General features: G+C 45.8%; 1 protein-coding gene across 1 annotated transcript in view; it reads right to left on the minus strand.

The window, feature by feature from the left end:
- Nucleotides 1–27438, minus strand: part of ATAD2B (ATPase family AAA domain containing 2B) — a 4508062-nt gene that overhangs the window by 3639913 nt on the left and 840711 nt on the right. Inside the window, exon 6 of the mRNA XM_044063554.1 lies at nt 5941–6055. Within this exon, the coding sequence (XP_043919489.1) occupies nt 5941–6055 (115 nt within the window). The remainder of the gene's footprint in view (nt 1–5940; nt 6056–27438) is intronic.

The following is a 27438-nucleotide window of genomic DNA, read 5'->3' on the forward strand; positions in this document are numbered from 1 at the left end:
TTCACACCTTTAGGCCCCTGAGAGACAGTTTCTGAGGCAAAGAATCAGGATTCAGGAAGCCTCTGCAAACACATCTTCCAACACATTCAAAACAGGACAAAACAAGAATTCCTAAGCCTCTTCCTGGAATCAGAGAAATCTTGACCTTCCCATTTAAAATGTTCCTCATGGAATGCAGAGTCTCTGAAAATGAAAAATCCTCAGGAGGAGAAGCAGAAGGAGTAGAATCATCCACATCAGAATCAGAATAAGGAGGGTACTCCCCAAGTCTCTCAAGACTCAAGCCTCCCTCCAGCATAGCTCAAACTCTCAAACTCAGGTTCCACCCTAGGCCTCTTATCAGGAGGGGCATAGAACCCCTAATCATAGTAATCAAATCCTCTGCCATTTTAGAAACCCCCACAGAAGCCAAACTTGGCCCCCCCTCAAAGAAGCCTTGAAACTGAAGGAGAGGCTCTAACCACCTTAGGAAGAGGGGAAGAACAGCCACCCTCTGGCCCACTGAGCTCTCCAAAGAACCGACGGCCTGGGACTGTCCTCGTCCTCCACCTAGGCTTTGCTGCTTTATCTTCAAACACTAACCTGGCACAGTCTAACCTTCTCTTAATAGTGCTATACACAAAGTATGGTAATCCAATACAGTTATTCACTTTTTCTGACATCCGTTAAATACTGAGGCAAGAAAACCAAAATAAATATTCTAACGGGTACTTAGCCAACTTGATTCGGTCTGAAACTCTGACTTCAGAAACTTTCAGAACGCCAACCTGCACTGCAAATTAAATTGCTTCTGCATCGACCATGCAAAAAAGATTGATATGACGGGTCATGCGCGCGATTAGTACCGCCATATACTTTGGTATTCGGGCCGACTGGACAGCGGACTACCCAATAGTTAGGACTGCAGCAATGTGGAATGAAGAACATCTGTCCTGGATGAAGCAGATCCTTGAAAGATGTCAGGGCATTTTGAACAGCTAGCATCTCTCTTTGATGTGAAGATGCATCTGGTTTGAAGGCCATGTGCCCTGAATACATTTTCCTGCCGTATGGGCCCCCCAGGCATAATCTGATGCATCCGTTGTCAGTGTGTCTGGCTGTGGGTAATCTGAATGGCAGACCCTTATTGTGGTGACAGGCTTCTGCCCACCACCGAAACTCCTGTTGCAGGCAGGGAATGAGTGCAATTACTGGCTCCAGGCTGTGGCAATGCTGAGTCCAAACACTTTTTAGATACCATTGTAGTTTCCTCATATGCAGTCTGGCATATGGAATTAGTAGAATGCAAGATGCCATGAAACCCACGGCCTGCAGGATTTTCCTTGCAGATAAGTGGGGTTTTGTTGCCAATTTCTTGAAGTAAGTAGTCAGTTGCTTTTGTTCGTCTGGAGTGAGATAAGCCATCTGGGCAGTTGTATTTCAGCTTGCACCCAGGAATATTATCTCTTGAGAGGGCACTAATTTTGATTTCTTTTCGCTTAATGTGCACCCTAGGCCAATTAGTAATCTTTTTACAAACGCCAGATGCTTCAGAAGAATGTCTTTGTTCTCTGCTTGAATTAGGCAGTCGTCCAAGTAGGGATATATTTGAATTCCTTTTTGTCTGCAAAACCGCAATTACTGGTGCCAGGCATTTTGTGAAGACCCTGAGCGCATTAGATAAGCCAAAGGGCAGTGCAGAGAATTGGTAATGCATTGAGCCAGCTATGAATCTGAGGTATTTTCTGCAAGATTGTCTGATTGGGACAATCAGGTATGACTCTTTTAGGTCCAAAGTTATGAGCCAAGCCTTCTTGCCCAGCATGGGTAGTAGCTGCTGTAGAGTCAACATCTTGAATTTTGGACCTTCCAGAAACGTACTTAGTATAGACAGGTCCATTATTGGTCTCCAGGTTTTGTCCTTTCTGGGTACTAGAAAGAGTCTGGAGTAAAATCCTTGCCCCTGCTCTTCTTGTGGTACTTGCTGAATGGCCCTCATTGTCCATGTGGGCTGCAATTTGTTTGTGCCTCTGCCCATTGATTGTGTGGCAGGTCTGGCATACCTTTTGACCTTGGTACGGTGTGAAAATGGAACCTGTAGCCTTGGGACACTATGTTCAGGACCCATTTGTCTTGGGTAACCATTTGCCAATTTGATAAAAAAAGTGCTAGTTTTCCCCCTAAAGGGGCTGCCAAAAGAAAAGTGCTTGGATCTGGTAGAGGAAAGTCATTGGGACTGTTTCCTGTAAGGTTGTGATTTGTCTTCTCCGCTTTTGGAGGTAGAAGCACCCCATTGTTTAGGCCTGTATGAGCCTTGGGTCTGAGATCTGCCTCTGGGACGCCTGTATCTGCCTCTTTGTGGTTTGTCTCTGACTGGAAAGGACCAATGTTTAGAGGGCTAGTTCCTGCTAAACCTGGGTGGCTGTACCTGTAAGAAATCCTTGACTGTCTGCATGGATTTTGCTTTATCCTCCATTTTTTCAACACCTCTTCTGCTTTAGTACCAAACAAAGTATCATGCTGTAATGGTGCATCTAATAATTTTGCTTTAACATGATCAGGCAGATTCTGTTCCTTTAACCAAGCATGCCTCCTAATAACAGAACCTGTAACAGCGGCCCCGCAAGAGGCCTCCAGTGAATTATAACCACATTGCAAAGTATGCTTTCCCACTTGTTCAGCTGCATGCAATAAATCCTGCAATTCCTTGTTCTCTGAACATTCAGTATTTGTCAACATTTTCTGTTTAGGCAGTGACATTAAATATTGCTGATATTTAAGCATATGAAACTGACAATTTCAAGCCCTTACAGCCAGGGTAACAGAAGTGTAGACTTTTTTCCCCCCATCTGTCTAGAGCCCTAGAATCCCTATTAGAGGGGACAGGGATTTTTGCAGTGGAAGCTTTAACCCCTTTGGGACCCTGAGATATAGTTTCGGGGTCAGCAGCAGGGTTTTTATATAGGAATTTATGAGAATCAGGGATCCTGTAGTATCTGTCTGGCTTAGCAGGTGCAGGGGGTAAAGAGTCAGGGGACAGGCCGGACTCTGAAAATACATCTACAATGTCCAGAACAGGTGGAATAGCAAGGGGTCTGTACTGAGGAAGTAGCAGAAAGCCTCTGAGCCTTTTCTTAGATTCAGAATAATCTTGGCTCTCCCAGTGGAAATGCTCCCTCATGGTATGTAGGGTTTCCCCAAAGGAATAATCCTCAGGAGGAGAGGCTGAAGGAATGGATTCTTCAGCATCAGAATCCTCATAGGGAAGCATGGAGTAATCCTGTTCAGAAGAGGAACCAGAGGAAATAGAAACCTGATCAGAAGAATCATACTCTGTTCTCTTGCCTAGGCCTCTTATCAGGAGGGGGATGGGAGCCCCTGATCAAACTAATTAGGTCCTCGGCCATTTTGTGCATCTGTTTTTAGGCATGGAAATGAGAAGGAGAATGCTGTACTTGTTTCTTTGTCTTTAGAGCTGCTTTAGTCTTTGAAGCTGAAGATGGCTTAATATATAGTTGTGTAGGTCTGATGACACCCTCAGAAGCCGATGCCTGCTCAGCGGCTCCGGACCCATCTGAGGGAATGATTTCCGAGTGTCCAATACCTTGAGTTTCCAGAGGCCCAGTCGGCTCCAAGTGGGAGTCTGAAGTGGCCTGTGGCTCTGAGGTAGCGGGCGTCAGGGGCTGCGAAAGCGCCTCACTGAGAACTGGCGAACCGGCGACTGGTCTAGCAGAGGCTTCGTCATCAGTTTTGGACCTCAGATGCCTATCCTTTTCCTTGCGTTTTTTGTAAACTCTGGTTGTCGGCTGGTCCGATGGCATTATATAATTAAATCTTTGGCCAAAGTAATGAAATGCAAAATCGAACAGACGCTTGATAGTGAGTTGGTTAAATCTAGCACAAAACTGACAGCTAGCAACGCTGTGATCAGGGCCTAGGCAAGGAATACAGTAAGAGTGAAAATCCTTATGAGGTGTTTGCTTCCCACAAGAAATACAATTGTTAACTTTTTCTGACATTGGTCTGGAGCAAGAAAAAATTTTCCCCAATGGGGTACTTAGCTTTAATGAAGACTTCGGTTCTGAAATTCGGATTTGAAAATCTCAGGAGTCGGCCGACCGGCACTTGTGAACTGCTTTTGCTTCGGACACCGCGCAGCAAGAAAGACTTTAGAAAATGGCGTCGGCTGCATCTTTTATACCCCTAGCGCACTGAAATCAGGGAAGGGGCGACAGCAACCGACGCCAAACCTAGACTTTGGAATTCTGGCCGATTGAGGGTAGCCTGCCAGCAGGATAACCCAAGAGTAATGACTGCAACAGTGAAACACGAACATCAGGTCATCACTGCTCTCTCAAAGGCAAAAAATATAGCCTTCATGGGACCCGATAACATCCTAGGCTGCATCCTACGTGAACTCAAGCAGGAGGTTGCAGCAGCACTAGGCACGATATTCAACCAAAGCCAGAGTACTGGCTTCATCCCAGCTGAGTGGAGGACAATCACTGTCATCCCTTTACACAAAGGTGGAGTATCCACCAATACAGGAAATTATAGACCTATCAGCCTAACTAGCCTGATCTGCAAGGCCATGGAACGGATTATCATGGACCTCATCAACAAGGACAATGGCAAGCTCCAAACACTTGATTTCACACAGTTTGGCTTCGTCGAAGGAGGTCATGTCTGCTAAATCTGGTTGACTTCTTTGAGGCAGTCACCAAAGCCATGGATGAGGGGAAGACTGTGCACACAGTCTACCTAGACCTGGCCAAAGCCTTTGACACTATTTTACACTTGGGCATAATAGATAAACTCTCTCAACTAGGCATCAATCCATATGTTACCAGATAAGTAGCAAACTGGCTCACTGATAGAATTCACGTGGTCAAAAAAGGGGACGCCACCTCAAGCAGTAGACCTGTAAAAAGCAGCGTACCCCAGGGTTCAGTCTTGGGGCCTCTGTTATTTGGGATATACTTTTTTGAGGTGCAGGCCAAAACCAATGGACTATGGCTAACCATGTTTGCAGTTGACTGCAAGTTGGGTGTTGGGTCATCAATTCCCCTAGTGATGTGGACATCCTCCAAGAGGGTCTCACTCAGACAAACCACTGGTGCCAGTAACATGGCCTCAAGCTGAATACCAAAAAATGCATCATCATCCCCTTTGGGGAGAGTGACGTCCCCACAAATTATCCCATTAATAACATCATAAGCACTCAATCAGTCGAGATGGATTTGGGCACCCAGGTTGATAGCAACCTGACTTTTGACCACCATGTTGCTTCTGTTGTATGGAAAGCCTTCTACATGGCCCACCTCATAAGTAAGGGTAACTCATCCAGGGACAAGGAGGTCATAACATCCCTGTATTCGTCACTTATAAGGCCCATTATTGAGTACAACGCCTCTTTCGGCATGTACCTCGCAAAGCACATCCAGCAACTGAAGAGACCACACAGGTTCCTCACCAGGAGAATCCAGGACCTCAAACATCTATCATACACAGATGGGCTAAAAACCCTATCCCTCTACTCGGTTTCATACAGACTTCTCAGAGGTGACCTCTTTCTGGCATACAAGGCATCACGGACCCCACCTTGATGGGACTTGCTGCAGATCCGCAAGTCAAGCTCCACTCGAGTAACCTGCACGTGCAGTCTCAACCTGGTCTGTGAGATCAACAAGACACATCAAGCAAAGTACCTCTTTACCCCTTTTTTGTGCAAACTGGATGGGAAACAGAAAATATACCCCTGGGATTACACCCATCTCCCTGCTGGAAAGGAGCACTGGGTGCTGATTTGTCTGAACATGGGCTAAACTCTTGGCTAGGCTGATATGGGCCTTATGGCCAATAGCCTAGTAACCTCCTATGATCCTATGACCATACATAACATTTAAAAGTGTTTATGGTGTGAAATTACTTAGGCTGTGGCCCTAAGTATGCATTTAGTACCTTCTTCTTCTTCTTCACCTTCAGTGGATGGTTCACGATGATTCTGCATTCCATAACTGTTCCTTCTAAGACACTTCCTTCTTCTTTTCACCCGAGAATACATATCCATGTTTTCCTGAAATACAGGGTACATATTTTACATCAATATCATATTCTAAACTTAATTTGTAAAAAATGTTGAAACCTAATACTCTTCAGTGTTCTAAGCATTAAAAGATTTTTGCTTTATTCATGAAAAAAGTTCAGTACGCCCAAAGGATATGTGTGCGCCATGTTTATTTACTTTGACAAATTGCTGCTACACTGGAAACTGATCACTTTTCTCCCGAAATCCCATGTAAATTAACTCAAATTAAGTAGTCTCCCATACTACAGAGGTAGGATCCTCTTGCACATCATACCCAACAGTTTAACACTGCTCTTGACACAGTTACTACAACCATTTACAATGCAACACTCTAACGTAACTGATTATCTCTTCTGCAAATCTCATTGTTAAACCTCACAGCAGCTGATTCTATGAAGTGCTTCCAGCATATTATGTACTAAAAATGCCATGGTTACACTCATTATTCCTATATGCCTTCTACCAGGATGTTCAATTAGCTGTGTTCAGTGTTACAATATAGAAAAATTAGTTTTCAGATATCTGTGAGGGCGGCACAGTGATGCAGCTGTTATAGAGTTGTCGCATCACAGAAAGAGGTTCTCCTGTTGGATTCTCAGCTGGGGTGCCTTCTGTATGGAGTCTGCATGTGCTCCCTGCGTTTGCGTGGGATTCCTCCAGGTGCTGCTGTTTTTTCCCATATTCCCAAGACATGCTACAGGTGAACTGGACATTTTAAATTGGCCCTAGGTGTGAGTGTGTCTGCCTTCTTAGGAAAGTTGGGCACTGGGCTGGCAACTGGACATCATAAAAACTCTATTGCCACTTATTCTGCAGACAGATTATTCGCTGTGGCGACCAAGAAGTTATGTACTTACCATAACGTTCCCATGTGAGCTGCACTTCTCGCCTTCATTATTACCGATGGGTTCGGAGCCAATCCTCGGCTCTGAGTCGGCCAATTTGCAAAGTTCGAGGTCTCTAACAGCTCGAGGCCAAAGCCCTATCCCACAATGCACCACTACATTCCCCAGATCTTGTTTGCTGCCAACTAGCATAAAACCTACCCAAGATTTCAAGGAAATCATACAGACCACTGTGAGAGGAAACTCCTCAGGAGAACCAAAACCAAGATAGAACCTCTCGAACTTCCAGACATTGGATGGGGGTAGATTTGGGTTTGTAACAATGAAGGCGAGAAAAACAACTTGCATGGAAAGTTATGATAAGTACATAACTTCTTTATGTGAAGTTGTTAAAATCTCGCCCTCATTCTTACTGAGGGGTATTGTCCCCAGCACCACAGTCTTGGGTGGCTCACTGGAGTACCTACTTAAGGACAGCAGACACAAATGAAGCTCTGTGCCTAGTGGTCTTGTCCACTTTGTAGTGAGATATAAAGGTATGTGGATTTGACCAGGTGGCAGCTGCACAAATTGGATCAATAGGTAACCTGATCAAAAAGGCTGCAGAAGTAGAAATCGCTCTTGTAGAATAAGCCTTGACTTTGTCATGTAATGCAATACCCGCTTCACGGTAAATAAAGGATATACAATCAGAGAGCCATTTAGACAAAGTAGATTTGTAGGCCACTGCAACTTTTTTAGAGTCTGAGGAGACAAATAGCTGATCAGCCCTTCTATGGTCTTTTGTCCTGTCCAAACAGAAGCAAAGTTGTCTATGGAAGTCAAGTTTGTGAAGCATATATTCCAACTAATTTGAGTGATTGAGAAAGAAAACCAGTAATTCAATCGTCTGATTAAGTGTGAATTCCCACACTTTTGGTAAGAACGATGGATTCGATCTGAGGTAAACCCTAACTTTGTGCAATATTAATTAAGGCTGCTTAATAGAAAGGTCTTGCAACTCCGAAATTCTGCGTGCTAATGTAATAGCCACCAAGAAAATGGTCTTTCAAGAAAGATGTTTCCGCTCACAAGAGCAGGCAGGTTCAAAGGGCGGGAGAATAATCTTGGACAGGACTAGGTTCAAGTTCCACCGAGTAGCAGGAGATCTGATCGGTGGTTTTAAGTGCATCGTACCTTTCAAAAAAGCCTTAGCCAACTTATTAGACATACCATTTTCAGATGCACCTATATGAAAATAAGAAATGGCAGCCAGTTGGACTCAAATGGTTGCTGCTACAGCTCCTTCATTGAGCAGTTTTGTTAGAAATTCCAAAATATCCAAAATGGATGCCAGGAAATGGTCAATGTTATTTTGCTGTGCCCAGATGGGAAACCTTTTCCACTTACTGAGATAAAGTTCCCTGGTTGAAGATTTGTGTGACAACAAGAGAATATGTTGAGCCTCTAATGACAAATTCTGGAACCTGGCTATTCTGGGAATTGGAGCAGCCAAGCTGTCAGTTTGATGGACTGGAGAGAAGGGTTAAGAGCTCCTGACGAGTGGGTCAACAGATCCGGCATTGGGTCCAGGATCTAAGGCTCCTCCAGTAGATGAGCCTTCAGGAAGGGGAACCAAATTTGACAAGGCCAATATGGGGCTATCAAGCTAAGTGCCCTGCTCAGAAAACTGGCTTTCTGTAAGACTTTGGGAATCAGGGGAAATGGAGGAAGACAAAGGAATCCTGGGGGCCAATCGTAGACGAGTGCGTCCCTCGGGGGTTGTCCCTGTTGAGGAATCTAGGAAAAGTAGTTGCTGCACTTGGTGTTTGTGGAGGTGGCAAAAAGGTTGCAGCAAGGCTCGCCTCATCTGCGGAAAATCATTTCTGCTGTTTTGTTCTTCAGAGACCACTCGTGAGGCAATACAATAGCTCTGCTGAGTCTGTCCGCTATCACGTTGGATTTCCCCGGGATGTGCGTTGCTATCAGAAAGCGCTGGGTGGTCTCTGCTCATTTCCATAATCTTAGAGCCTCTCGACATAGGGGGGTAAGATTAGGTTCCTCCTTGTTTATGTACCAGACTACGGACATGTTGTCTGACTGGATCGCGATCGTGCCTAAAGGAAGAGAGCCTTGAAAGGACTGCAACGCTAAAAGAACTGCTCTCATCTCCAGGATGTTTATGTGCAAATGAGGCTTGTGAGCCTGCCATGTACCTTGGGCTGTCCGTCTCTGATAATACCCCCCCCAAACCGATCGAGGAGGCATTCGTGGTTACTGTTGCAACTGAAGCCGGAAGGACAAATGGACGTCCCATAGTCACAGTCTTGCATGTTAGCCACCACCGAAGATCGTCCTTGCAAGAGTTAGTAATCAGAACTGGGGGATTAATCGATAAGTCCTGAAATGTCCACTGTGTGAATAGCAGCCACTGAAGAATGCGCATGTGAGATCTCGCAAGGGGTATTGCAATAATCGCTGCTGCCAAACAGCTGAGCAACTTGAGAATCTGTGATGCTGGTGCTTTTTGTCTCGACAGGAGATCCACAATTTGTCAAAGGGTAATCACTCTTTCTGGAGGGAGCTTCGGGGACATGCTGACCGTGTCTAAGTCTGCTCCTATAAAGACTGTACGCTGCGATGGCAATAAAGCAGACTTTTCTGATTTTATCGTAATACCCACTTAGAAGCATAGATCTAAGGCAATGTCCCTTGCCCGAATAAGTTGATGCCTGGTGGGAGAGGTAAGGAGCCAGTCGTCCAAGTAAGGAAACACCCGGATTCCTAAATGTCTCAAGTGAGCCATGACTGACCACTGGCATACATTTGAACACTCTGGGGGCTGTAGTGAGACCAAAAAGCAGGGTCCAAAACTGGAAGTGACTGGCTCCCATCCTGAAGAGCAGATGATCCCTGGACGGCCTGGCCATTTTAATATGGTAGTACTCATCTTGGAGATCTATAGAGCACATCCAATTGTCCCTCCCCAAGAATGGGAGTATGGACTGAAGCGTGACCATCTGGAACTTCGTCTTTACCACATATTTGTTGAGTCTACCAAAATAGGTCTCCAGTCCCCAGTCTTCTTTGGTACCAAAAAGAATCTTAAGTTCCGGATCCTTGCTGGTCTGCTGGATGACTTTTTTGCAATAGTTTTTGGACCTCTATGGATGCCACATCCCGTAGACTGGGAGAAACGGCTGGGATTCCTTTTGTTGGTCTGGGTTGTGAGAGAATGGGGATAGAATATCTTCTGGATATAATGTTTTGTACCCATCAGTCTTCTGCGGTTTTCTGCCAGGTGCCTAGGTACAAAGACAAATGTCCCTCGACTGCCTCCGGAGCAAGACAGTTGGGCCTCCTTTCAGGAGCGCTGATAGGGCTTCCCAAGAACTGATCCCCGTCACCCTGGTTCTGTGGACCCCTCTGCCGCGTGAGCATAGTCTTCCACCATTGCCTCCCCCTCGGCCCCTGGAGGAGGCTTCACCTTGTGAGTTCGGAAAGGCTCCTTGGGTCTTACAGAACGATATTTTCCCTCCCCGTTGACCTTTGGGATAAGGCCTAGTAAGGGTAGAAAAACGGACTCATATGGAGTCTTACAGTCTTGCTCACATCTGGTGGGGGTCTCTAACTTTTGGTCCAAACAAGAAAGAACCATCGAAGGGGGCATTCACAAATGACTACTTAAAAGGTTCTGCAAAAGAACATAAGCTCATCCAGGAATGTCTTCGCAAAGCAATTCCTGTATCCGCTGCCCTACTCATTCCATCACCTGCGTAAGACATGAGGCACATGGAAGAGTTTACGATGGAATTGAGGGTAGCAAGCTGAGACTTCACTTTATCCACCTCTTAATCGGCTACTGCACCCTGGGGAGTGTCTCCAAGCTCCTTCAGGAGATCTCTCTGAAGCCTTGTGAAGTGGGTTAGATAGTTCAAAGACCGAAGAGCAAAAATCGTAGAAATGAACATGCGCTTCCCGTATCTGTCAATGATCCTAGACTCTCTATTAGGAGGATGGACAGATTTAGAAGTCTTCATCTCTTTCTTAGTGGCTGTCACCACCACCATGACATCAACAGATATGGATTTGGATAAGGACGACTTATCTTGAGGTGCTGAAATATATTTGTTGGGCCTCATAGGAACAGGCTCCATAGAATCTGGTGACTCCCACACCCTTCGAGACAAAAGATCCATCAACTCATTGAAGGGCGGAGACACCCAAGAGGTGGGGTCGGGACCCGAAAGCTTTCAGAACACCAATTCGTCCTCGGTAGGGTTTAGGGGCTGCCAGTCATCCATCTGCTTAAGGATCTAAAGGTTATCCCAGAAGGAGATATCCTCAGAGGGGGACCTTGGGGACCCTTCCAATTCCTCCAAATCCGTGTCCGATGTGATGGATTCCTGGGGGGAAATCTAAATGTCTCCTCTTACATAACCTCTTCCGAGGGATCTCCTCAGTGGGAATTTCTGGGGAGGTCTCGGAAGAGCAGGGTTCCCCCAAAGGGGCATCCTGAGGCTCTGGGTCCCTACGCTTATGGTGAATCTGTGGTAGCGGAGGAGGTGGCCATATCACGGGTTGTGGCAGTCCAGGGGAGACAAAGCAGTCCTCATGGCATCGAAGGCACCACGGCTTCGATGCGAGGAAGCACCCGGATCCAAAGACACCAAAGACGGACTCCTCCTGCACCAGAACTACCGGCTGTGAGCCCGAGATAGGAGCCAAACTCATCCGTGCAGAAGCCCCAAGGGGAAGAGTTAGAACAGACGTATAGGTTCGACCCCCCCTCCCCCCCGGAACCGACAGGAGTGTGTCGGCTCCCAGATTCCACTGCCAGAGCAGAGGACATCAGGGTTGTCAGTGCAGACAGTTCCACAAATGACTGAATACACTTCCCTGCCAGGTGAGCTCCCCATGCATAGTCTGATGCATCTGTTAGGGTTTGGGTGGCAGGGGGAAGTGTGAATGTTAGTCCCCTGTATTGGTGGCAGGCCTCTGCCCACTGAAGGAACTCTAGGCGTAGGCAAGGTATGATAGAAATCATTGCTTCTAGATCCTGAGAATGTTGACACCATAGGCTTTTTAGATACCATTGTAGTTTCCTCATATGCAGTCTTACATATGGAATTAGAAGAATGCAGGAGACCATGAACCCTAATGTTTGTAGTATTTGCCTTGCAGATAGCAGGGTTTTTGTGGCCACTTGTTTGAAGTAGGTTGTCAAATGAATTTGTTTCAATGAGTGAGGAAAGCCATCTGGGAAGTTGTATTCAAGCTTGCTCCCAGGAATATAATTTGTTGACATGGCACCCAAGTGTGATTTCTTTTTGTTTATAGTGTACCCCAGACAAGTTACCATCCTTTGTACAAAGGCCAGATGATGCAAAAGTATGTCCTGGCTTTCTGCCTGAATTAGACAATCGTCAAGATATGGGTATATTTGAATATTTTTTTGCCCACAAAATGCAATGACTGGAGCTAGACACTTTGTGAATACCCTGGGCGCAGTAGATAAAGCCAAAGGGCAGTGCAGAGAACTGACAGTGCGTGTAGCCTGCTTTGAAACGTAGGTATCTTCTGCAAGATTCCCTGATTGGGATGTGCAGGTATGCTTCCTTTAAATCTAGTGTTGCCAAGCATGTGTCTTTGCTTAGCATAGGGAGCAACTGGTGAAGAGTCAGCATCTTGAATTTTGGAACCAGCAAAAAGGTATTTAGACAGGTCCAGAATAGATCGCCACGAATTGTCCTTTCTGGGTACCAGGAAAAGTCTTTAGTAGAAACCGTGTCGCTTTTCCTCTTCTGGTACCAACTGAATAGCCCCCATGCTTAAGAGAGAAAGTACTCTGTCCACTGGTTTGGGGGTAGATCTGGCCACCCGCTTGGTGTTGGTAACGTGTGGAATTGAAATCTGTATCCCTGGGACACTATATTTAAAACCCATCTGTCCTGGATAATGAGTTCCCAGTTCTTTGCATGAAGAGCAATCTTTCCCCACAAAGGGGCAGTCGGTGTTTGGAAGATGTAAAAAGTAGTCAGAGACAGTTTACCATAGGGGGGAGTTTTATTACTCCCAGATTTGGAAGTGGAGGCCTCCCACTACTTAGTCCTGTGTGTATCCTAGGACTGACGCCTGGGAACTCTGCCGGATCTGGGTTTGGACTGAGAAGGTCTGGAATAGGCAGGAAAGGACCAATTCTTGAAAGGCCAATGCCTACTAAACCTCGGAGGGTGTACTTGTACAAAATCGTTAACAGTTCGCATAGATTTAGCTTTTTCCTCCATCTTTTTAAGAACTTCTTTGGCCTTATTGCCAAGCAGGCGGTCCTGGTTTAAGGGAGCATCCAGTAATTTCACTTTAACATGATCTGGCAAGGATTGCTCCATAAGCTAATCTGCCTTCTAAGTACAAACCCATTTACAGCAGCCCTGCAAGACGCCTCTAGTGAATCAAAACCACACTGCAAAGTAAGTTTTCCAACTTGTTCAACTGAATGCAGTAAATCCTGTAAATCCTTATTTTCAGCACAATCAAGAACCAACATCATTTTCTGTTTAAGCAATCCAATAATATGCTGCTGATACTTTAACATATGAAACTGGCAGTTAAGGCGCTAATGGGCAAAGTTGCAGAAGTGTATACTTTTTCTTACCCCATCTATCCAGCGCCCTGGAATGTGTATCAGAGGGGGTAGGATTTTTGGCAGTAGTAGCTTTAATGCCCTAGGGTCCCTGTGAAATGGTCTCAGGATCCACAATAGGATTTTTAAAAGAACTTGTGAGAGTCAGGGACCCTGCAATATCTATCAGGTTTTCTGGGAGCAGGAGGTAGAGAGTCAGGGGCCAAGCTAGATTCCAAAAAGGCATCATCAACAATGTAGTACAGGAGGTATGGCTAAAGGCCTGTGTTGGGGCAGGAGTACGAAATCCCTAAGCCGCTTTATAGAATAAGAGAAATCCTGACTTTCCCAACGAAAAGGCTCCCTGAGAGTATGCAAGGTTTCACCAAAAGAGAAATCCTCTGAGGGGGGGGAAGCCGAGGGAATAGAGTCCTCTGCATCAGAATCCTCATAAGTAGATAAGGGTAAATCCTGGTCATCAAAGGAAACAGAAAATTCAGAATCCTGGTCAGAAGTATCACAAGCAAACTCAGTCCTAGGTCTCTTAGAGGGTGACGGCTGGCTACCCCTGATTAAAGTAATAAAGTCTTTAAGCCATTCTTATAATTTGTTTTTTAGGTATAGAGGCCTGACCATGCGGTCTGGACGTCAGTTTTCTAGGCATGGTTCGAGTTTTAGGCCTTGAAGAAGAAGATGGCGTCGGTTTAATACGCAAAGTCAGTAGGCCTGAATACACCCTCAGAAGCCGGTGCCTGCACAGCGGCTCCGGACCCATCCAAGGTAGAGACATCCGCAGGTTCCACAGTTGAAGCATTTCACGGCATACCAGATTCCGAATGGGTCTCACTAGAGGCCTGCGAATCAGGGGCTGCAAAAGTGCCTGAGTACCGGCAAACTGGCGACTGGCTTAGGAGAAGTGTCGTCGACAGCTTTGAACCTAGACGGCCTGTCTCTGTCTTTATCTTTGCGTTTTTTCGTAATGTTGGTAGTCGGTTGGCTTATCAAAGATAATTCAAGATAACTGAAGCGAGCACCAAAATATTTAGAAGCGAAAATATACAGACGGATAGTTCGTGGTTTAAATAAGGCACAAAACGGACAGCGAGGTACATCGTGGTCAGGGCCTAGTCAAGGAATACAGTATGAATGAAAATCTTTATGTGGCATTTGCTTTCCACAAGTAATGCAATTATTTACTTTTACTGACGTCAGTTTATAGCAAGAAAAAGTTTCCCCAACAGGGTACTTGGCTTTTAATTGAAGTCTTCGGTTCTGAAACTCGAAAACGAAAATTTCAGGAGTCGGCCGACCGCCACTTGCGAACTGCTTCTGCTTCGGCCACCACATGGCAAGAAAGACTGGAGTAATGGCGTCGGCTGCATGTTTTAAACCCCTGACAACCTGACTTCATGGAAGAAGGGACAGCAACTGACGCACGACCCAAGACTTTGTTAATCCAGCCGAATGAGGGCTACTGCAAGCAGGTAACCCAAATGTGATGACTGCAAAGTACAGTTTTGTACCTACCATAAATGTAGATGTCCGATAGGTATGCATCTGCAGTCATAACATATGGGTTGTCCTGCCTCAGGCAGCCCTTCGGTCGGCCGGATTCTAAAGTCTGGGTCTGGCCTCGGCTGATGTCGCACTTTCCCCGACGTCAGAGCGTCTGGGGTATAAAAGCATCAGCCGACGCCATTTTCCTCAGTTTTTCTTGCCCCAGATGCCAGGTGCCCTCTAGGAAGGCTATATTTGGATAAATGCTGAAAAGCTCCAAACATTTGCAAATTATATACATGTATAAATAAACAAATACACCATAATAGATTCCCCCAGCTAGCTAAAAGAGGGGTAAGCACCCTAGGAATACCACAGAGGGTAAGGAGGGAGGGTAATCCTGACTGCAGATGCATACCTATCGGACATCTACATTTATGGTAGGTACAAAAAGTACAGTTTTGTACCTACCATAAATGTAGATGTCCGAGAGGTATGCATCTGCAGTCCTTACAAATGGGTTGTCCTGGCCTCAGGCAGCCCTTCGGTCGGCCGGATTCCAAAGTCTGGGTCTGGCCTCGGCTGGTGTCGCACTTCACCCGTCATAGCTGCAGTTCTTCGGGTATAAAGGCATCAGCCGACGCCATTTTCCTCAGTGTTTCTTGCCCCAGATGCCAGATGCCCTCTAGGAAGGCTAAATTTGGATAAATGCAAATGTTTCCAAACAACAGAGAGCAAATAGAAATAAACATGTGTATACATATATACAAACAAATACACCATAATAGATTCCCCCACCTAGCTACAAGATGGGCAAATACCCTAGGAGTACCACAGAGGGGAAGGAAGGTGGGTAATCCTGACTGCAGATGCATACCTCTCGGACATCTACATTTATGGTAGGTACAAAACTGTACTATGTCCTTCAAGGATGCATCTGCAGTCCTTACAAATGGGTAGAATACCATAGCCAAACTGGGGGAGGAGGCACTAAGGAGGCACTAAGAGCTTATGGTGTAGTTAAGATCCCTTGCAAAACAGCAGTGGCAAAACCTGCTCGGGATCTGGAGTATAACGGCAGATTAGAATGCTTGGCAAATGTATGCAGGGAGCTCCAAGTAGCAGCCTCTAAAATGTCTTTGGTAGCCACTCCTCGTAAGAAAGCTGTAGTAGTGGCTGTAGCCCTTGTGGAATGAGGTCTGATGTTTTCTGGAGTTGCCTTTCCATGAAAAGAGTAACAAAATCTAATGCAATTTCCTATCCATTTTGAGATTGTTTGTTTTGAAATTGCTTTTCCTTCCATTCCTGTGGCATATGCTACCAGAAGCTGATCAGTTTTTCTATAGTTCTTGGTTCTGTCCAGGTAGTAGCGCAATTGTCTGTGTACATCCAGGGTATGGAGCAATCTTTCCCCCCTGTTCTGTGGGTTGGGGAAGAATGTTGGCAAGTGTATTGCTTGGTTTAAAGATACTCTGGAGACCACTTTTGGCATAAAGGTAGGATTAGTTCTCATGGACACTCTATCCTGATGGAAGCTAAGGATGGGCTGTACTGCCATTAATGCCTGTAATTCAGAAACCCTTCTAGCTGAAGTGATTGCAAGTAGGAATGCAGTCTTCCAAGATAAGTACTGTAATTCTGCTGTTGCTGCTGGTTCAAAAGGGGGAAGTGTTAACTTTTCTAGCACAAAGTTCAAATCCCATGTAGGCAATGGTGGTTTCCTTGGTGGTTTTACATTTTTAATTCCTCTGAGAAACTGTCTGAGTAGAGGTTGAGAAAAGACTGGAGGATCCATGTTGTATTCTGCTGAAATTGCTGATGCATGAATCTTAATGGAGGAGTAAGACAGACCATTGTGGAAAAGCTCTGCTAAATATTCCAGGATGTTAGCTGTGTTTGTCACTGATGCATCTACTCCTTTTGTTGCACTCCAAATGAGATATCTTTTCCATTTTGCTGAATAAGTTTTTCTTGTTGAGGGTCTGCGAACCTCCAAGATAATGTCTTTAACCCTTTGAGATAAATCAGGGTTATTTTGTCTTATGCAATGTTCCAGGCAGCCAGCTGCATTGTTTTCAGGTTTGGATGCAGGGTTTTGAAGTTGTTCTGTGTTAGCAGTAAAGGAACTAGGGGCAGATGCCATATTTGTTCCCGAGACATGTTCCTCAGTAATGGGTACCAATGCTGCCTCGGCCAGTCTGGAGCTATCAGGATGATCCTTGGACGGTCTTCTTTGATCTTCAATAGCACCTTGTGCATCAAAGGAAGAGGTGGGAATGCATATGCTTTCAGGTTTTTCCAACTGAAAGATAGGGAGTCCACCTTCCAAGCAAGTGGGTGGTATGCCCTCGTGCAGAATTTTTTCAATTGGTGGTTGTGTGGGGATGCGAATAAGTCTATTTCTGGCAGTCCCCATTTCTCTGTGATGGATTTGAAGCTGTCTGGATGTAGAATCCATTCGTGGGCATCCGTGGTAGTTCTGCTTAGGATGTCTGCTAGTATATTTTCTTTTCCTGGTACAAATATTGCTTGTAACTGAATGTTGAAGCTCAGGGCCACATTCCAGAGGTCCATTGCCATCCGGCATAGAGGGTATGAATGTGTGCCTCCCTGTTTGTTGATGTACCACATAACTGTGGTGTTGTCCGTCCTTATCAGCAATTGACCCTGTCGAAGAAGTGGTCTGAATGTCTGAATTGCCAGTTTTACTGCCAGCATCTCCTTTTGATTTATGTGTAGGTTCAGCTGGTCTTGAGTCCATAAACCTTGTATGCACTTGTCCAGCATGTGTGCCCCCCAACCGAGGTCTGAGGCGTCCGTTGTGATAGTCTGGCTTGGTTGGGTGCTGTGGAAGGGCATCCCTTTGTTCGATTGACAGGCCTGAGCCCACCATTGGAATTCTTGCTTCAGGCATGGAATTATTGGAATTTGGGTTTCTAGGCTGTGCTTGTGCTGAGACCATAAATTCCTTAGGTACCACTGTAACTTTCTCATATGTAGTCTGGCATGTGGAATCAATATTATGCAGGATGCCATGTAACCCAGGGCTTGCAGGACTTTCCTTGCTGTTAGCTGGTTTTGCTTTGTTAATGCCATGAAATAGAGAGGAAGTTGCTTCTGTTTGTCTGCTGTGAGGGATGCCATTTGATTTGATGTGTCCAGTTCTGCACCCAAGAAAGCTAACCTCTGGGATGGTATCAGCCTTGACTTTCTTATATTGACTGTGTATCCCAGGGCTTGCAGTATATGACTGACCTTTTTCAAATCTTTTTCTAATTTGTTTTTGTTGTCCGCTTGTAACAGGCAGTCGTCCAGGTAAGGGTAAATCTGAATTCCCTGAAGCCTGCAATGAGCAATTACTGATGCCAGGCATTTCGTGAATACTCTGGGCGCAGTAGATAAGCCAAAGGGCAATGCTGAGAATTGATAATGCTCTGATCCTGCAAGAAATCTGAGGTATCTTCTGCAATTTGGTTGTATGGGGACGTGCAGGTATGCCTCCTTGAGATCTAGAGTTACCAGCCAAGATTCCTTGCCCAGCATGGGAAGAAGCTGCTGAAGGGTCAGCATTTTGAGTTTTGGAACAATGATGTATGTGTTTAGAGCGGACAGGTCGAGAATAGGTCTCCATTGGTTTTCTTTTCTTGGTACCAGGAAAAGTCTGGAGTAAAATCCTTGCCCTTGTTCCATGGACGGTACCCTTTCTATAGCTCTCATCCTTAGTAAGTGGTGTATTTGTTGTAGAGCATTTGTCTTCTGATTTGGAGGTAGGTTTGGCATTCCTCTCTTCCTTGGTAGAGTATGGAAGTGAAACCTGTAACCTTGGTCTATTGTCTGTAAAATCCATTTGTCTCCTGTGATGTGATGCCAGTTTACTGAAAATAAGGCTAGCTTTCCGCCTAAGGGTGCTTCTAGTTATTCCCTGGTAGGCGGTCTCAGAGCCAAGTCACTGTGATTGTCCTGTGGAAGTGGTGGTGGCTGGATCTGTGGCAGTACTTAAGCTGGTTGTTAGGCTGCCACTGACGCCCCTGTAGGCACCTCTGGATTGACCCCTGCCTCTTGGGCCTATTCCTGCCTCTCTGAGCTCTGGAGGTGTCTGGAAAGGACCAATTCTTGGAAGGCCAGTTCCTACTAAACCTTGGAGGCTGGACCTGTAAGAAATCCTTGACTGTCTGGACAGATTTTGCTTTCTCTTCCACCTTCTTCAGCACCTGCTGTGCAGGGGAGCCAAACAAATTGAGCTTATCCATGGGAGCGTCTAGGAGCTTTGATTTAACATGGTCTGGTAAGGACTGCTCTTTTAACCATGCATGCCTTCTGATCACTGTACCAGTCATAGCTGATCTAAAGGAAGCCTCCAGTGCATCATAGCCATTTTAAAGAATGATTACTGACCTGCTGAGTGTTATGTACCATTTCCTGAACAGATTTTTTGTCTAATGGTTCAGACGAGGACAGTTTTTTAGTTAACTGATCTAACATAAATTCCTGATACTGAATCATGTGGAATTGACAGTTTAAGGCCCTAGCCGAAGAGTAGCAGAGGTGTAAACTTTTTACCCCATCTCTCTAAAGCCCTAGATTCCCTTTCAGAGGGAGGGTTTTGGCAGAGGTAGCTGCTACAGCCTTGGGTCCCTGGGAGATAGTTTCAGGATCTGCAAAAGGAGCCTTATACAAATGATAATGTGTGTCCGGAACCCTGTAGTTCCTGTCGGGCTTAGCAGGGGCCGGAGGAAGAGAATCAGGAGCAGTACAAGCATCATTAAATGCATCATCCACAACAGTGAGTACTGGAGGAATGGCTAAAGGCCTATGCTGTGGCAAATGCAAAAAGGTCCTAAGCCTTTTCCTAGAGTCTGGAAAATCCTGGCCCTGCCATTGAAAATGTTCCCTCATAGATGCAAGGTTTCCCCAAAAGAAAATTCCTCAGGCGGAGAGGCAGAAGGAATGGAGTCTTCTGCATCAGAGTCCTCATAAGGAGAATAAGGGCCCTCTGGAGGGTTTGTATTATCTGAATCATCAGAGGAGTAATCTGAAGAAACTGACTCAGGCGGCTCTGCTCTAGGCCTCTTCTCTGGAGGTGGGTGAGAGGCCCTGTCAGGGTGAGGCTGGGATCCCCGGATCAAAGAAATGAGATCCTCTGCTAGATTAAGCATTTGAGAACTAGAGCTAGGCCTGTGAGAGGGGGTCTTAGCAGGCACAGTTTTGGTAGATTTTGCTGCTTTAGCCCTGGCAAAAGCCTTAATCGACATGGATGCAGGGGGCCTAGCAGCTCCACGTGCAGGAGTAGATATATCTAAAGGTATAGTATCAGATAAATCCTGTGAACCTGCAAGAACAGGTGGGATTTCAGTAGCAGATTCAGCCATGCTGGATGAGGCCTCGGTAGGAAGCAAGCTTTCGGCCGAAGGAAGAACCGTGGACTCGGTTTCAGCCGAAACCGAGACACTCGCGGTTGGCTTAACCACTGTTTCGGCCGAAACCGCGGACCGCGGGTGTCGGTCCTTTTCCTTGCGTTTTTTAGTTAATTGTGAAGTCGGAGTTTCCGACGGCATATTGTAAGCAAAAGCGGAGGTGGGTTTTTCCAGTTTTCTGGATTTCTTTTGGCTGGGCCTAGCTTACAAACGAGATCTGAGGTATTACCGCCTAGCATTGTGGGATATAAGGGGAGCCTCGAGCCGGTGGAACCAACTCTCGAGCTTTTTGAGTGGCCGAGTCGGAGCCGAGGTCGGCTCCGAACCCATCCAGCAAGAAAGAAGGCGAGAAGAAGACAACTAACATGGAACGTTATGGTAAGAACCTAACTTCTATTTTACCTCTTTTTGAGCCAGCTAACACAGCAGAACTAAAATACATCTCTTGGAAGACTGCTCTGCTACTGGCAATAACATCAGCAAGAAGAGTTTCAGAATTACAGGCACTAATGGCAGTGGTACCTTTCCTCATCTTCCACCAGGGCAGGGTGTCCTTAAGAACTAACCCTACGTTTATGCCAAAGGTAGTATCAAGTGTGGCTCTAAACCAAACTTCACTTGCCAACTTATTATCCAAAACCACAGAACAAAGGGGAGAGACTACTACATTCCTTGGACATTCACAGACAGTTACGCTTCTACTTGGACAAAACCAAAGCTTTCAGAAAATCTGAGCAATTATTGGTAGCATACGCTGCAGGAGCACAGGGAAAAGCCATTTCAAAACAGACTATTTCAAAATGGATAGCTCACGGTATACGTTTTTGCTATACACACCATGGAAAACCTGTACCTAGCAGCATTAGATCTCAATCCACCAGAGCAACAGCCACTTCAACTGCCTACCTCAGAGGAGTGCCTACCAAGGATATTTTAGAAGCACAACATGTAGATGTCCTTCAAGGATGCATCTGCAGTCCTTACAAATGGGTTGGCCTGTCGTCAGGCAGCCCTTTGGTCGGCCGGATTCCAAAGTCTGGGTCCGGCTTCGGCTGGTGTCGCACTTCACCCGACGCCATCGCTGCAGTTTTTCGGGTATAAAGGCATCAGCCGACGCCATTTTCCTCAGTGTTTCTTGCCCCAGATGCCAGGTGCCCTCTAGGATGGCTAAATTTGGATAAATGCCAATGTTTCCAAATAGTAGAGAGCAAACACATAAAATAAGCATGTATGTACATATATACAAACAAATACACCATAATAGATCCCCCCCCAAGCTAGCTGAAGGATGGCAAATACCCTAGGAGTACCTCAGAGGGGAAGGTGGGTGGGTAATCCTGACTGCAAATGCATTCCTATCGGACATCTACATTTATGGTAGGTACAAAACTGTACTATGTCCTTCAAGGATGCATCTGCAGTCCTTACAAATGGGTAGAATACCATAGCTAAACTAGGGGAGGAGGAAAAGAGTAGAGATTATGGTGTAGTTAGGATCCCTTGCAAAACAGCAGTGGCAAAACCTGCTCGGGATCTAGAGTATAAAGGTAAATTGTAATGCTTGGCAAATGTATGCACTGAGGTCCAAGTAGCAGCCTCTATAATGTCCTTGGTAGCCACTCCTCGTAAGAAAGCTGTGGTAGTGGCTGTAGCCCTTGTGGAGTGAGGCCTGATGTTCTCTGGAGTTTTCTTTCCATGGTAGGAGTAACAAAATCTAATGCAATTTCCTATCCATTTGGAGATTGTCTGTTTTGAAATTGGTTTTCCTTCCTTTCCTGTTGCATATGCTACCAGAAGCTGGTCAGTTTTTCTATTGGACTTGGTCCTGTCCAGGTAGTAACGTAATTGTCTATGTACATCCAAGGTATGCAAGAGTCTTTCTCCCTGTTCTGTGGGTTGGGGAAGAATGTAGGTAGGTGGATAGCCTGATTTAAAGACACTCTGGATACCACCTTAGGCATAAATGTAGGATTTGTTCTCATGGACACTATCTTGATGGAAGATCAGGAAGGGTTGCACTGCCATTAATGCCTGTAGTTCAGAGACCCTTCTTGCTGAAGTTATTGCCAGCAGGAAAGCAGTCTTCCAGGATAAGTATTGTAATTCTGCTGTTGCTGCTGGTTCGAAAGGGGGAAGTGTCAATTTTTCTAGCACAAAGTTCAAGTCCCATGCTGGCAATGGTTGTTTCCTGGGAGGTTTTACATTTTTAATTCCTCTCAGAAACTGTCTGAGCAGAGGATGAGAGAAGACAGGAGGATCCAAGCTGTATTCTGCTGAAATAGCTGATGCATGTATCTTGATGGAAGAATAGGACAGGCCTGTATGGAAGAGCTCTGCCAAGTACTCCAGGATGTTGGCTATGTTTACCAGTGTCACATCTTTTCCCTTTGCAGTACTCCAAATGAGATATCTTTTCCATTTTGCTGCATAATTCTTTCTTGTTGAAGGTCTCTGAGCCTCCAGGATTATGTCTTTAACCCTTTGGGATAAATTTGGGTTAATTGCTCTTATGTAATGTTCCAGGCAGTTAGCTGCAGAGTTTTCAGGTTTGGATGCAGGATGTTGTAGTTGTTCTGTGTTAACAGTAATGGGATCAGGGGTAGTGTCCATATTTGTTCCCGAGACATGCTCCTCAGCAATGGGTACCAATGTTGTCTTGGCCAGTCTGGTGCTATCAGAATGATCCTTGGACGTTCCTCTTTGATCTTCAGAAGCACCTTGTGCATCAAAGGAAGTGGTGGGAATGCGTATGCTGTCAGGTTTTTCCAACTGAAAGATAGGGAGTCCACCTTCCAAGCAAGTGGGTGGTACATCCTTGTGCAGAATTTCTTTAGCTGGTGATTGAGTGGGGATGCAAATAAGTCTATTTGTGGTAATCCCCATTCTCTTGTGATGGCTTTGAAGATGTCCGGATGCAGCATCCATTCGTGGGCATCTGTGGTAGTTCTGCTTAATATGTCTGCTAGAATGTTTTCTTTTCCCGGTACAAAAATTGCTTTTAACTGAATGTTGTAGCTCAGAGCCACATCCCATAGGTCCAGTGCCAGCCAGCATAGAGGATATGAATGTGTGCCTCCCTGTTTGTTGATGTACCACATAACTGTGGTGTTGTCTGTCCTTATCATCAACTGACCTTCTTGGAGAAATGGTCTGAATGACTGGATTGCCAATTTACTGCCAGCATTTCCTTTAGATTTATGTGCAGGCAGCTGGTCTTGAGTCCATAAGCCTTGTATGCACTTGCCCAGCATGTGTGCCCCCAACCGAGGTCTGAGGCATCTGTCGTGATGGTTTGGCTTGGTTGACTGTTGCAGAAGGGCAATCCTGTGTTTGATTGACAGGCCTGAGCCCACCGTAGGAACTCTTGCTTCAGGCATGGGATTATTGGAATTTTGGTTTCTAGGCTGTGCTTGTGTTGGGACCACAAATTCTTTAGGTACCACTGTAGCTTTCTCATATGCAGTCTGGCATGAGGGACCAGAATTATGCAGGATGCCATGAAGCCTAGGGCTTGTAGTACTTTTCTTGCAGTTAGATGGTTCTGCTTTGTTAATGCCAAGAAGTAGAGAGGTAGTTGCTCTTTTCTGCAGTTAGGAATGCCATTTGTTTTGATGTGTCCAGCTCTGCACCCAGAAAGGTTATTCTTTGGGATGGAATCAGCCTTGACTTTTATATTGACTGTATATCCCAGGGCTTGCAGCAGGTAAATGACTCTTTGTAAGTCTTCTGTTAGCTTGCTTTTGTTGTCCGCTTGTATCAGGCAGTCGTCCAGGTAGGGATAAATTTGGATCCCCTGAAGTCTGCAATGAGCAATTACTGATGCCAGGCATTTCGTGAACACTCTGGGCAGTAGATAAGCCAAAGGGCAATGCTGAGAATTGATAATGCTCTGATCCTGCAAGAAATCTGAGGTATCTTCTGCAAATTGGTCGTATGGGGACGTGCAGGTATGCCTCCTTGAGATCTAGAGTTACCAGCCAAGACTCCTTGCCCAGCATGGGAAGAAGCTGCTGTAGGGTCAGCATTTTGAATTTTGGAACAATGAGGAATGTGTTTAAAGCGGACAGGTCTAGAATAGGCCTCCATTTGTTTTCTTTTCTTGGTACCAGGAAGAGTCTGGAGTAACATCCCTTTCCTTGCTCCATAGATGGTACCTTTTCCACAGCTCTCATTCTTAATAGTTGAGATATTTGCTTTAGAGCTTCTGCCCTTTGAGTAGGTGGTAGGTTTGGCATTCCTCTCTTTCCTGGTAGAGTATGGAAATGGAACCTGTAACCTTGGTCTATAGTTTGCAAAATCCATTTTTCCCTTGTGATGCAATGCCAGTTCTTTGAAAATAAGGTTAGCTTTCCGCCTAAGGGTGCTTCTAGTTGTTCCCTGGTAGGCGGTGCCACTGCCAAGTCACTGTGATTGAGTTGTAGTGGTGGTGGCTGCGTCCGTGCTTCGCTGGTTGTTACCTTGCCACTGGCGTCCCCTGTAGGCCCCCCTGGATTGGTTTCTGCCTCTAGAACGCCTATTCCTGCCTCTCTGTGTCTTAGAGGAGTCCGGAAAGGACCAATTCTTGGAGGGCCAGTTCCTGCTAAACCTTGGAGGTTGAACCTGTAAGAAATCTTTCACTGTTTGTACAGATTTCGCCTTCTCTTCCATCTTTTTTAGTACCTGCTGTGCAGGGGAACCAAATAAATTGACCTTGTCCATGGGTGCATCCAAAAGCTTTGATTTGACATGGTCTGGTAATGCCTGTTCTTTCAACCATGCATGTCTCCTGATAACTGTGCCAGTCATGGCTGATCTAAAGGAAGCCTCCTGTGCGTCATAGCCACATTTTAAAGAATGGTTACTAACCTGCTGTATGTTGTGTACCATTTCCTGAACATATTTTTTATCTAAAGATTCTTCAGAGGACAGCTTTTTAGTTAACTGGTCAAGCATAAACTCTTGATATTGAATCATATGAAATTGGCAGTTCAAAGCCCTAGCTGACAAAGTAGCAGAGGTGTAAACTTTTACCCCATCTCTAAGGACCTGGATTCCCTTTCAGAGGGGAGGGGGTTCTTAGTAGAAGTAGCTGCTACAGCTTTTGGGCCCTGGGAGATAGTCTCTGGATCTGCAAAAGGAGCCTTGTATAAATGGTGATGAGTGTCCGGGACCCTGTAGAACCTATCGGGCTTAGCAGGAGCCGGAGGTAATGAATCAGGAGCAGTGCAAGCATCATTAAATGCATCATGTACAACAGAAAGAACTGGAGGTATAGCTAAAGGCCTATGTTGTGGCAAATGTAGAAAGGTTCTAAGCCTTTTTCTGGAGTCTGAGAAATCTTGGCCCTGCCACTGAAATTGTTCCCTCATAGCATGCAAGGTTTCCCCAAAGGAAAATTCCTCAGGTGGAGAGGCTGAAGGAATGGACTCTTCAGCATCAGAGTCTTCGTAAGGGGAATAAGGAGCCTCAGGGGGGTCTGTATGTTCTGAGTCATCAGAGGAATCATCTGTGGGCTCAGGGGGCTCTGCTCTAGGCCTCTTTTCTGGAGGTGGGAGAGAGGTCCTGTCTGGATGAGGCTGGGATCCACGAATTAAAGAAATGAGATCCTCAGCCAAAGAAAGCATATGAGAGCTGGTGCTGGGCCTGTGTGAGGGGGGTTTGGCAGGCACAGTTTTTGAAGCTTTGGCTGCTTTAGCCCTGGCAAAGGCCTTAATAGACATGGCTGCAGGAGGCCTAGCAGCTCCACGTGCAGGGGTTGAAATATCCAGGGGAATAGTGTCTGATAATTCCTGAGAAACCGCAACAGAAGGTTGGATTTCAGAAGCCGATTCTACCAGGTTAGAGGAGGCCTCAGTAGAAGGCATGGTTTCGGCTGAAGAAAGAACCGCTTGCTCGGTTTCGGCGAAACAGAGACACTCGCGGTTTGCTTAATCGCTGTTTCGGCCGAAACCGCGGACCGCGAGTGTCGGTCCTTTTCTTTGTGTTTTTTGGTAATTTGCGTTGTCGGAGGATCCGACGGCATAATATAGGCAAAATCAGAGCCGAAAATCTGTTCAGCAAACTCCGACCGACGTCTAAGCGTCCGGTTAAAAGAAGCACAGGCTAGACAAGCTGCTACGTCGTGGTCTGGGCCTAAACAATGTATGCAGTAGGAGTGGAAATCTTTATGAGGTATTTGCTTCCCACAAGATAAACAGTTATTCACTTTCTCTGACATCGGCTGAGGCAAGAAAGAGTCCCCAACGGGGTACTTAGCTTTTTAGAAGTCTTCGAAGTAGTATTCGGTAGTAGTAATCTCTGGATCTGACCGACCGGCACTTGCGAACAAGCTTCTGCTTCGGGCGCCACGCGGCAAGAAAGACTGAGGAAAATGGCGTCGGCTGATGCCTTTATACCCGAAAAACTGCAGCGATGACGTCGGGTGAAGTGCGACACCAGCCGAAGCCAGACCCAGACTTTGGAATCCGGCCGACCGAAGGGCTGCCTGACGACAGGACAACCCATTTGTAAGGACTGCAGATGCATCCTTGAAGGACATCCACAGAAATAGGAGTTCGAGTCTCATTGGCTCCAGCAGACTTCGATGTCTTAGGTGTCAACTCAGTTGCTGGAGTCGAAGACCTAGAAGCCTTAGAAGATTTGCCCGAAAAAACAGTCGGGGGACCCTCGGGCTTTAGCAAGCCCCGTAAAATGAGCTTATTTTTTCTTTCCTGCAGGACTCTAGGGCTGAAGCCATGGCATACAGCACAAGAGTCCTGCAGGTGTAAAGGTCCCAGGCAGTACACACGAAGTGTGACCGTCTGTCAGAGACATTTTCTGACAGCACGAGTCACACTTCTTGAAGCCTGAGACCTTCGAATCCTTAGACATTTCAAGGAACAAGTGCAATCACACACAAACACCCCGATTACACTATTGACTAAAATAAAACTAATTTAAACTAATAAGTTTAGATAGTCTTAAAAATCTTTAAAAAGTCCCTACCAAAACACATACACTCCAGGAGGGATGGGAGGGCCCGAAGGCCTAAGGGAA

The sequence above is a fragment of the Protopterus annectens genome, chromosome 2.part1 (genome assembly GCF_019279795.1).
Source record: "Protopterus annectens isolate FY-2018-M chromosome 2.part1, PAN1.0, whole genome shotgun sequence".
Lineage (NCBI taxonomy): Eukaryota > Metazoa > Chordata > Ceratodontiformes > Protopteridae > Protopterus > Protopterus annectens.